This window comes from Geotrypetes seraphini, chromosome 7 (assembly GCF_902459505.1).
Source record: "Geotrypetes seraphini chromosome 7, aGeoSer1.1, whole genome shotgun sequence".
NCBI classification, from domain to species: Eukaryota; Metazoa; Chordata; class Amphibia; order Gymnophiona; family Dermophiidae; genus Geotrypetes; species Geotrypetes seraphini.
Window position 1 is genome coordinate 88,871,610 of NC_047090.1, and position 12,463 is coordinate 88,884,072.

Below are 12,463 nucleotides of genomic sequence, written 5' to 3' on the forward strand. Positions count from 1 at the left end.
AATGGCTCTACTAGGCCCACTCAAATTTTATGTGAGGCTATTTTTGTTAGCTTGAGGTTTACAAAAAGTATATGTCCTGCCTCAAAGATTAATAAGGGCTTCAAGGACCCAACTATAGACCTCTATACAGAGAAGATTCCTTACAAATTAGTGAGCTCCCCTCCCCCCAACCCCCCCCCAAAACAAAACAAACAAAAAATCAAAACTAAACCCAAAGACAAGAAAAGAAAAAGTCAGCCCCAGGAGCTGCTTACTGTATGACACCAGGAAAGATTATTAACTGATAGCACCATGGTTATAGAAATTAAGATAATGTCTCAGTAATTAACATTTAGACCAACTTTTTTTTTTTTTTAATACTCTAGTCACAGGCCAGAAAATTATCTTTTTAAGAACCCAAATTCTTTTTATGTGCAAGTAAGAAAAAAAATTAACTTTAAAAAGAGAATTGAACTCTGCAATACAATTCTAAAATACTATCCTCTTTTTTTTTTTTTTTTTAAAGGAATTGGGTTGGGGCGGTGGTGGGGGGAAGAAACCCCTTTCCATCTGACTTAGTCAAACAGGGTCCATTTTTCCTTTCTCTGCTTGTCTCTTACTTTAACCTTGATCACATCAAGATCTTTTGTAAAGTAAAAGGGACACTTGCCATATTTTGAAATCTCATCACTACAACACTTGAGTATTTCATGGCAGAGGCATACACAGACTACAGGCATCTTAATGAAGATGCAAAGTAAAAAGAACACCCACACGGTCACACGCACACACATCTTCAAAGACAACAAAATGGCAGGTAACTGGTATTTTGATTCTCTGAAGGCAAAAAAACAACCAAACAATAGCAAGATGTTGCCGTAACGGTGTCCCTTTGGTAACAAAAGCCACTGTTAAAAATAAGACCTTGGAGTTCTATCTATAAATGGATTACTTGGTAACTTCCAAGACATTTTTAAAAAATGTTTTTAGGCTGAAAATTCTGCTCTTGCACAGTGAAAATAGAAATTCAAAGCTCAAGCGTTGCTTCTGGATATGGCATAATTCAATTGCAAAAAAAAAAAAGTTTCTTGAATGGTGATTTGTTCTGGTTTTTTACTGTTCAGTAGGAATTTTAAATATCCAGAAGCAAAGTTTTCATGAGTGATGTGAGCAGATGTGACCTGAGTTTCCTGAAGCAGGTAACTCAAAGGTATAATTTTTATAAAGTGACATCACCGGAGGGACTCTAAAAGAATGTCAAGTTAGAAAAGGGATGGACCATTGTATTTTGAGAATAAGGTGACCTGCTCAAATTCAAAGTGCTAGAATTAAAGGTCTAAATGAAAACAAAAGTCAATGCCTCAGAGTATAACACTGAACACAGCATGTGGTCATATTTCAATCCTCTTTCCGTTCCAGAGTCTGTGTAGTGTGAATGCCATTGCTGTACACAGGGAAAGGAAGAGTGGAAAAAAGTCCTTCGGCAGTTGTGAATACATTCCCTGCAGGCATTTGGGTCAGGCCAGTCCCACTCACAGCACTTCCAAATGGTCCCGACATGTTGAGTCGGTGAACATGGTGGTAGAGCATTTCCATAGGCGTTTTAGGATCCAGCCCAAAGCTAGGGCTGTTAACATCGACAAAGTTAACAGTGTGGGCATTTGGGAGAAGGTTGCCCTGCATGGCCAAAGTAACCTCCGCTGGAGCATACCGAATAGTGCCAGTGGTATAGACCCTCTGAGCAGCTGTGCTGGTGGCAGCAAGAGTTCCTGTTACCCTGTGAACCAAGGGAAGCACTACATTGCCTGCTTGCAACCTCTGAAGGGCTTCCAGATCCCCAGTGTACAGCAAAGAGTTGGAAGTGCCAGGACCTCCTGGGTGCTTGTCCCGTGGGGAGGCTGAAAGTGGGGGTGACAAAGGGTCGGAGGATCCAGGGGCCAAGGCTGTGTTAGACGAGGAGCTAAACTGAGTTTTACGGTTGCTGGCAGTATTTTCAGTCCCTGGTGGGGTGAGAACAGAGTCTGGAATGGAGACATGTAAACTACTGCTGGCTTGTGGAGAGGGAAAGTGCTCTGCGCTGGGGGGTTTGGTCATACTATAGGGCGATTCATTCCTTGAGATTTCCCTGTTGGGGGGGTAATTCCAGATACTGCTATCGTTATCAAAATTGATAGGTTCTGAGATCTCGGTTTTGATTTTGAGCACTGAGGCACTGTTTGGCGAAGAGAGCAGCTGTGGCTGGTCTACCAATGCTGAGTCAAGTCCATTTGGGCTTGAAGTGCTTGATAGCCTTCGTCGGGTGTTGCTGCCTCCTTTTTGCTTTTTTCTCCTCTTCTTTCTCTTTTGATGCTTGCTGGAAGACTGTTCGTTCCCTTCCCCCACACTGTCCGAGTCCTTGGCACTGTCTGAGGTCATTGAATCACAGTTCTGTAGCCGCAAGTCCGATTCACTCTCCACATAGCGCTCCACCTTGATCTGCATAGAACTGAGGGACACAAAACTTTCCTCTGTGGCCTTCTGATTCTCAAAGTCAGAGTTTTCAAAGCTGTCCTCGCTGTCCCTGCTGTCCTGGTTACTGGAACTGTTCCTGTCTTCATTACAATTCATTTCATTATCCGACTGGTTTCCAGACTTCTTTCGGTCAGGCTCCGGGTCCTCGCTGTTTTCTGACTGGTTTCCTTTCTCATCTGACTTTGAGTTCTCATTGTCCTCTGAAGGTCAAACAGAAAAGAAAAATTACTTCAGCAATAAGAATAAAATATTAAAAATCCATTTAGATGTCAGCCTACAAATGAAATATTGCTCCCTTTTAAAATGTGTGGGAAATGCATGAACTTGAGATAGAACCAGATTGGGGCTTTTCCATCTGTCTCTGGAACAAGGTTAATAGGAAGAGTTCAAATTCCCTACAATGCCGGTCCACCAGTTATCCATAAGACTGACTTAGAGCTGGTTCTATAATAGTTCTTTAATCCTGTTCAAGGGCTGAAAAGTTTAAACTTGAAGCAAGGTCCCCATTATCCCATAAACTATTTGTCTCAGCTTATCATATGTACCGTTGCTTTTATAATATTTCACTGTAGTGAAAGTGATAAACAGTTCATTACCTCATAAACAACTTGCTGTGAACCAGCCCAGAGTTTATTAATACTGTAAGAAGAGTCAAAAGTCGAAGCTAAAAGCAGAAAAGGCTCCATCGGGTGAAGGATTACATAGACCTCACTAGCAGTGCTTCTCAATCCTGGCCTGAAAGCATATTTAGCCAGTCTGGTTTACAGGATTACCACAATAAATATGTATGAGAGAGAGATCTGCATATAGAAGTCTCTAATATATGAATATTTATCTCATACATTTTCTGAAAACCTATCAGGCTAACCCCTAGATTCTGAAAAGGTCGCCAAATTTATGCACCAAATTATAGGCACAATCCTGACATATGCACACAAAATAATTACTTGACAAGTCAATTGATACCAATTATTGGTGTGGATTGGCAATTATTTGGATTTGTATGTGCTTCGGCTGACATTGTCTCTTGTGCCATCCAAAAGGAGGTGTGACCATAGGAGGGGCATTCTTACAGTTATGTTGTGACATTCTTGAATGCTGGAGTTGCATGCTCAACTTGTGCACCAGGATGTACGCCAGGATTCATTTGGTATAATCCCGCACACCGAAAGCTGGTCGCAGGAATTGGCACTAAGCTGTATTCTATAAAGGGTGGTTGGCATGAAGTGCCCTTTATAGAACGCAATTTCAGCACAGATTTTTCTGGTGCCTAATTTTCGGTGCCATTTACTGAACCTGGCCCTAGTTGTGCCTTCAGGGCAAAGTTGAGAAGCTCTGCTTGGCCATATTAACAAAGAGTAGATGAGAAAAGGGAATACCAATATTCCGTAAAGATGAGAGCGCACCTTAGTAAAAGAGGGCCTAAAATACTTTTTAATATCCTGTCTTTCATTGTAGTTTGAAAACGAAGAACCCACACCTACTCTTGCTTTAGTTGTTTGACTATTAACGTTAGATTTTTCTTTTTCTTTTGAGTAACCCACTTAGGCTATAGGTGAAATATAAATACTAAAAAAATGTGTGCGCCCCGTTACAGAACTGCTTCCCTATTCAGAACTCATGATAGCCAGTTTTGAAATTTTCAAGTTGGATTGGGAGCAGTGCTTGATGACACTGGAGTTCTCAGCCATTATGAGGAAAAACAACAGTGCCAAAGCAAAACTCTGATGTTTTATAGAAAAGGAGGTCATTCCAAGGCCACCAAATATAAAGGTCTAGTCTTTACTGTGGGCGATATCTTACAACTGCCATTCATCCTGTTTCGTGACACTGTAATGTACGACTTAGACAATACAAAAAAGGTTTATTAAAATAAATAAATAAATAAAGGATGAGAAAGGGGGAGGGTTAAGAATTTATGAAATGTATCAATGATTGTTTGTAAGTGATATATTTATTGTTAATGTGAATGAATATATTTAACACTTAATGTAATTTTGAAAATGAATAAAGAATTTAAAATAAATAAATAAATAAATAAGACCACATTGAGAAAGAAAAACTTGGATCCAAGAGATTGTGTTGAAAAGGATAATGAAAACCGAGGAGGGCTAAGCTATGTGAAAACTATCTCATCTAAGAGAAATAACATTCATCCTGCTACAGCCATCAATTTCCCCTGGTTCTCACAGTTTCATGAGGGAACCAAAATCTTATTTTGTGACTAGCTACTGTACAACAAAGTAATTTGCTTTGTGGCTCACTTTGACTGTTAATCTCAAAATATACAATGCTCGAGTTTTAGGTCGCAGGAAATCCATGCACAGCCGATGTTGTATTACCTGAATTATCCTTTGAATCAGACTCCGAATCTGAAGTCTCTGAGGACTCTGAGGTTTTCTCTGGCAAATGGGGAAGCTGTGCAAGATCCATGGCAATGTCCTTATATTCCGGAAGGCTGTGGAACAAAGAGGAAATGGCAAACTCAATTTCTCTCTGCAAATATGAGTGGTGTCAAGCTGTTCAATTATACTTCTTTTTTTTTTTTTTTTTTACTGAAGTTCCTCCACTTCTTTGTGCTTCCAGGTCAATTAGAAATATCCTTTACTTTATTTTGGTCCTGGAAGTTAAGGTCTACAAGGTCAGCATCTATGAGTCAAACATGGATGTTTTTGTTACATTGAGTTTTATGGACCCCTACGCATTTGCAAAAGATAGATAGTACTAGGTCTAATAGATGCTGGCATTGTAGATTAGAAGTTGGGACGTTAGATCATTTAATTTTTTTTTGTCCCTGTATAAATGCTTTTTGGAAACTAATTTGGCCCCAAATTAATAAATTATTAGAAAACCATGTAGGACTCTCAAATGACACTATATTATTTGGTACAGCAATGAGAACTCAGAGTCCGATTTCTGCAAACAATAATAAGTTATTATTAATATTAACAGGGGTCGCCATGCAACAAATTACTCAAAATTGGAAAGATTATACTAAATTAAATTATACATTTTGGTGGAATTCAGTTTGTCACATATATAAGATGGAAAAGGTGTTAGCGTTACAACAAGGGAATCTTCATAATTTTTAAAAAATTTGGGAACCACTGACTAATTATTCTAATGATCAGACATCTTAGCACATGGGTAGTAGATATGTATGGGAGGGGTGGGAAATGTATATCATATGGAATTAGGAATATTGATAAAAAGGGGGGTATATATTCTATATTACAAGATGATTTGTTTGTAAATACAAGTAATATACGAAAATTGGTTATAATATGTTTAATTCACTTGTTGTAAGAATTCAAAAATGAATAAATTAAAAATTTTTTTAAAAAAAGAAATATCCTTTACTGGACCAGGCAATCATGGACCTTCATTCAATACTATCCAGGGATTTTTCTCTGTTTTATATCCTTTCCCAACTCATATAGCATAATCACTTTAGCAGCCATCCTTAGTTGGGCATTATACATCTAAGTTCCTTTGTAATCCCTGAAATTGGGGGGTTCCTAATTCCAACAAATAGGTGTCAATATTATACGATAGCCCTGCAAACATTATTTCCGCTGTATCGACTGCCTTGCTCAACTGAAAGAAATGAAGACTTAAGCCTAGAATTGAACCCAGGTCCTCTGCAGAACATTGTGTATCACCGGAACTCAGCCACCCAGCCATCTCTGTTTTCCTTTTTTTCTAAAAAGCTGAAGCAAGCTAAAAGTTGAAATTCATAGACTGACTGCCCTTATATGGCAGATTGATCCCTAGCAGTACTACCCAACACTTTTGCTAGGGCTCATAGGTACCTATTTGAACTCGGAGCAGCACCAGAGCAGGAGTGGAGGGGGAGTGCTCCTAGCCCAAAAGACTACTCCTGAGTGAGTTCTTGGGGGAGTCATGGGAGTTGTTATATGGTGATGTGTTTTATGTAAGGAGTGTAAAACATCATATCACATTCAAAGCATATGCTATGATGGTAGGTGCTGTGTATCTCTTTGAGGGGAGGGGTAGAATCATAAAGCAGATATTAGCAAATAAATGATGCTACTGTGTTTCCCTGAAAATAAGGCACTGTCTTATATTAATTTGGGGCCCAAAAAAGGCACTAGGTCTTATTTTCGGGGATGTCTTATTTTTTTTTCATGTAATGATCATTTCTCCCTTCCTCTCCTCCACCCCAATTCTTCCTATTAATTTTCTCTCCTCCACATGTATAGCAACTTTCCTCCCCTCTCACCCATCCTCTTGTGCAGTATCTTTTTAGCCCTCTCTCCCGTCTCTTGTGCAGCAGAACCCTTGCAGCTTCTATTCCTCCCTTCCTCCCATCTCCCCGTGTAGCATCTTTCTATCCCCCCGCCGCTGCGCACCTCCCCCCGTCCGCTGACCTATCTCTCCCTCCCATCTGAACCGCGAGACAGGCGAGACAGCGTTGGCACTCGGGATGCTGATGACATCATCATCAGAGGAACGCCAAGGAGATAGAAGGCCGCGAAGCAGCCTATGTAGATTGCTGCCGGTTTGTTATAAGGTATTCCTGTCTCGCAGTTCGGATTGGAAGGAGATATGGGTCAACGAGGAGGGGGGGGTGCGCTGCGGTGGGGAGAAGCACTGCTGCTGCTGGTGACTAGGGTTTATATTAAGACCTACCCTGAAAATCATGCTAGGGCTTATTTTCGGGGAAACACAGTAGTTTGTGGTGGGAGAAGGGAAGACATTGTTAGGGTTGAAAGTAAACAATATGGTGATGTTATGTTTCAAGACTGCATCGTGAGGTTCGGGAGGTGTATGGGGTTGGCAAGGTGGCAAGTTGACAGCTGCCCAGTTTACGATGCCAGTGTTTATCATGAACAAGTGGAACCTGTGCAGAGTGCCAGATTAAACTCCGGCCATCTTTTGGGGCAGATCTTTATCTACTGACATTTACCGTATTATTGTGTTAACTTGGGGGGGGGGAGGCGGTTGTTTTTCTGGAGAGGCTTAGACTTTGGTAGGGTTGTCTGTGGGGGAGGAGGGTGGTGATTTTCAGTGGGCGGCTTAAACATGCTGGTAAGGTTTGATCAAGGTGGTTGAGTGTGTATGGGGGGGAGGGGTTACTTTCCAGAGGTTTTTGTGTTGGGGGGACAGGATTGGCTGGATTTGGGGGTGCTGACTGGAAGTAGAACTGATTAGGGGAATCAGATTGGTGAGCCAAGGCTTGGCGGTGGGGGAAGTTGGGTTGTGTAGGTATGTGCTGAATCCAACATTTTATACCTTGGGAGATAACATGGATGCACCATAATGAAGTTCTATGCAGTAAGGCTCCGATTCTTTAAATGACACCTGTTAGGTGCTTGTTATATGGAATTGTCAATCATTCTCTAGGCACCGTTTATAGAATCACACTTAGGGCTCCTTTTACAAAGGTGCGTTAGGGCCTTAGCGCGCTCTAGCAGCTACCGCATGCGCTAATTTTGTGCGTGCGCTAAAAACACTAGCGCACCTTAGTAAAAGGAGCCCCTAGTGACGCCTAAGGCATACTGGGGGAAATTCTAAAACTAGGGACTAAACTTAGGTGCCTAAGTTAACTGAAAAACACTGTAATAAAAGGCAAAAATCATCAAGGTTAATGTGCCTACCGGCATCTAAATATAAGGTGCTGGAATCGCACCTATGTAAGCGCTTTATGGTACCTACTACCACTATGGGCGTGGCTAATGCCGGAAGTGGCATTGGGTGCCATGAAGCACCTATGTAGGTGCGATTCATGGTATAGGTAGGTGCCGGAAACATAGGCCTGGAAAACCCTTGCCTACATTTCCAGCACCTATCTACTCCGGTCTGGAGGTGCAATTCTGTATATTCTACCGTGGCGTGACTGTCACATGATCGGCGGCCACTTTTTAGGCATCCACCGATATCAGCGCCTCATATATATATATGCTCTTATCTGTACCCCTCAATCCCTTTGTCCTCCAGGAACCTATCCAGGTCTTCCTTGAAACCCTGTACTGTGCTATTTCCTATCACGGCTTCCGGAAGGGTGTTCCATGTGTCCACAACCCTCTGTGTGAAAAAAAATTTCCTTGCGTTTGTTCTAAACCTGTCCCCCTTCAATTTCATCGAGTGGCCCCTTGTTCTTGTGGTTTCTTTCAAATTGAAAAATCTGTCCTTGTCAACCTTTTCGATGCCCCTCAGGATCTTGAAGGTCTCTATCATGTCTCCTCTGAGTCTCCGCTTCTCCAGGGAGAACAGCCCCAGCTTTTTCAGTCTGTCAGTGTATGTAAGGTTTTCCATACCCTTAATACACTGACAGACTGAAAAAGCTGGGGCTGTTCTCCCTGGAGAAGCGGAGACTCAGAGGAGACATGATAGAGACCTTCAAGATCCTGAGGGGCATCGAAAAGGTTGACAAGGACAGATTTTTCAATTTGAAAGAAACCACAAGAACAAGGGGCCACTCGATGAAATTGAAGGGGGACAGGTTTAGAACAAACGCAAGGAAATTTTTTTTCACACAGAGGGTGGTGGACACATGGAACACCCTTCCGGAAGCCGTGATAGGAAATAGCACAGTACAGGGTTTCAAGGAAGACCTGGATAGGTTCCTGGAGGACAAAGGGATTGAGGGGTACAGATAAGAGCAGTGGAAGGTTTAGAGATAAGTGTAGAGGTAGGTATAAAATTAGTCAGGGACTGCTGCTCAGGCAATATGCCTGATGGGCCGCCGCGTGAGCGGACCGCTGGGCGGGATGGACCTCTGGTCTGCCCTGGCGGAGGCGACTACTTATGTTCTTATGTTCTTATATATCCGGGTCATTGCCTTTTAGGCTAGGGTTTTTTTACTCTAAATAAGTGCATCTAAGTCAAACCACACTCAAAATCTACCCCGAATCCGCCCCTAACCACACCTACTTGCTAGCAGGCAGCTCGATGTAGGTGTCTACCAAATTAGAAACCTGTCAGCAAATTAATTTTTTAAAATCCTTTTTTTTAATGGCGCTTACAATTAACCGATGAAAACGAAAACAAAAACTGTGGATACAGATGTTACAATTAACGGCAACGATTGTCAGTTAAGAAAATTGACTTAGGTACCTAGATCAGCTAAACACACTGATCTAGGCGCTTAACTTCAGGTGCTGTTTATAAATTCTGGGCCTATGTGTCTGCCCTGTATGGTATATGCAGGGCAGATATTTACCTCACTTTGCACTTACTGCATTTTAAGTGCAAAAACATACCGCACTATGGTAAATATTTCTCTAAGAAAAAGATTCTCAAAACCTTAATGTAGTCTCAAAACCGGTTCCAGCAAGTTTAGGGTTCGTATATTTTAGCGGTGGATTATTAAAACCTTTTACCGTGATCTTTTCTGAACTTCTTAGCAGTCTCTGACTCTGCCATGCAAATGTATTACAACAAGGTCATTAATATTTAAAGGAGCACTCCGGGCGCTTCTCTATTATCACAGGGTGATTCCCTAACCTTGCTGTTCTACATTAGCGAGCAAAATTTTCTGGTAGGTCTGAGTTATCATAGTTTTACTTTTTGGTCAGTGCCTGAGCACTGATTGGCTCAGGCATTGACAGGAAAGTAAGGCTTGACACCTCAGACTTGCCAGAAAATTTTGCCACCACCAAGCAACACCTCGACACTTCCCCCCCAGCATTGGGAGAGACGCCTACTTCCTCCTGTCACCATGCAACAACCCCCGACACCCCCTGGCAGTGGGAGAGATGCCCACTCCTTCTTGCTGCCAAGCAACCCCCTCCCGACATCACCTCTGGCAGCGGGAGGGAGGCCCACTCCCTCCCGCCACTCCCATTGTACCCCCGACAACCCCATGTGCCTCCAATAACCCCTGCCCATGTTACCATAGGAGGGGCTTTAAGCAATCTGGGACAATCAGAGCCCTAGGCCCCTCCCTGGCGCATCCCAGGATGCACCATGGAGGTGAAGGCCCGCTATTTTGAAAAGGTGAGCCTGCTAGCCAGAGGGGTAGGCATCCCTCTGGCTGGCCTTTGTAAACAAGGTAAGGGGGAGCTGGAGACATAGGGGAGCATGATTGTGGCAATGGGAGGGAGGTTGGAGGGTGTCAAGGGTTGTTGCATGGTGGCGGGAGGGAGTGGGCATCTCTCCTGCTGCAGGGGGAGGGGGGTTGCTTGACGTCAGCGACAGGAGGGAGTGGGCATGCATCTCTCCTTCTGATCTTTGATTTGGGATTTTTTTTTGCATGTTTATTCTGTACATGTGCCAATCGTTATCACCAGTGATCGGCACATGCAAATTTAGCGACCTCCGCGAACCTCATTTGCATGCACAGTTTTTAAAGAATGACTCACCTTTTTGAAATCAGCTGCCTGCTGGATTTTACCATGAACATTTGAGAATCTTCCCCTAAATCAATTGCACATGCACTATATTTTCAAAGGCTCATTAATGAACTGAATGAATACTTCATAATGAACGCACATCCCTGCTTCCTAGGCAGAAAGTTATGTATACAACAAAAAGACAGCAAAAATCATGACAGGTTAATTTTCAAATAAGGATAAACTACTCTACCTCAGAATGTAATTGACCCAGATAATATTCTTCTCATTTGCGTTCTTTGCACTATAGGAAATTGTAGCACAAGACTGTACCCAGATATACCCTCCATTCTTCTGCATCCAGCGGTAATACTTGGTCACACACTGACCCTTGTTCAACACTGCAAAGAAAAGACAACACTGGGTGGATTATTTTCATCTGAGAGAGAGAAAGCATTAATGACATAAGCTCATTCCTCACTCATAGTCTGTGCATGGAAACGGGCCTGGTCGTTGAGGAAAGAGGATATCCAGCTCCATGCAGTAGTTATCCCTCCGGAGTTACTGATACTATGCAACCTAACAGCTCAAGTCTACTAAATACCTCGGCACTACTCAAAAACTGAACAATTTGTATCTCTCTATAGATCTGTCTCTTCTCCTATTTTGTTTGCAATGTACCAATTTGGATTCCCATAATCTCAAATTGTACGTCGCTTTGAATCCGTTTGGACATAGGCTCCTTTTATCAAGCCGCGCTAGCGGGGTTAACGCACATGACTTTTTATCACGCGCTGGCCTAAAAACTACCTACCGCCTGCTCAAGAGGAGGCGGTAGCGGTTAGCGCGGCTGGTGGTTTGACGCGCGCTATTAAGTGCGTTAAACCACTAGCGTGGCTTGATAAAAGGAGCCCATAGTCTGACTCAGAAATTTCAGATTAGATTAGATTAGAATTAGGCATTCCGTTGCAGGATTACAGCTCCAAGAGAAATCTTCATCACCAACATAACCCTCTCTTTTTGCAAGTATTGAACCTAACTAACCCTTCTTCACAAGTTATTTATCACTTCCACACTTTTTTAGGAATGTTTATGAATACGTGTTCTTTTTTTTTTTTTTAATAAATCCATGCTTTACTGCAATGTTGCTTGGTTAAATGTGAAAGAAAATTTCCCTGTTTTATCATGAACATTCTTGAATGTCTTGCATGTGGTGGATATTAAAGCCAGAGATAAAAATCAGTATTTTATTTAATACTTTTTTTTTTTTCTGCGTTCATCATCTTGTAAATCCCTCTGAACTGTACTAGAGGACTTGGCATGCAATTACTGTCAAAGGTGAAAAAATGTCAGAATCCTCCCTATCTTTTAAAAGTATTTTTATATCATGCACTGGAGTAATATCTTAATAGACATGGATTTCATTTCACATCAAAGGCATAGACAAGGATGAGCTTCTCTAGATTCTGTAGTAGAACTGATTGCTGATTTCATCGTGGGGGGTAACTTTATAAAGGGCTTTTATAAAATCACCCCCAGAGGTTACATAGGTAAAAGCACATGTGCTTTTTTGCACTATGGAAATTAAAGACTATCAAAAATTACTTTCATCCTCTATCCTTTAGACCAGGGGTGTCAAAGTCCCTCCTCGAGGGCCGTAATCCAGTCGGGTTTTC

At 42.1% G+C, this 12,463-nt stretch overlaps 1 protein-coding gene across 4 annotated transcripts in view; it reads right to left on the reverse strand.

Annotated features, from left to right (window-relative positions):
- Window positions 1-218: 218 nt before the first annotated feature.
- NPAS3 (neuronal PAS domain protein 3) overlaps window positions 219-12,463 on the reverse strand; it is a 1,959,780-nt gene continuing 1,947,535 nt past the window's right edge. For all 4 annotated transcript variants that reach the window (XM_033951269.1, XM_033951270.1, XM_033951266.1 and 1 more), the window contains 3 exons: window positions 11,041-11,188; window positions 4,833-4,948; window positions 219-2,690 (listed from right to left, as the gene is read on the reverse strand). In XM_033951269.1, coding sequence (XP_033807160.1) covers window positions 1,378-2,690; window positions 4,833-4,948; window positions 11,041-11,188 — 1,577 coding nt within the window. In that variant the 3' untranslated portion in view covers window positions 219-1,377. The remainder of the gene's footprint in view (window positions 2,691-4,832; window positions 4,949-11,040; window positions 11,189-12,463) is intronic.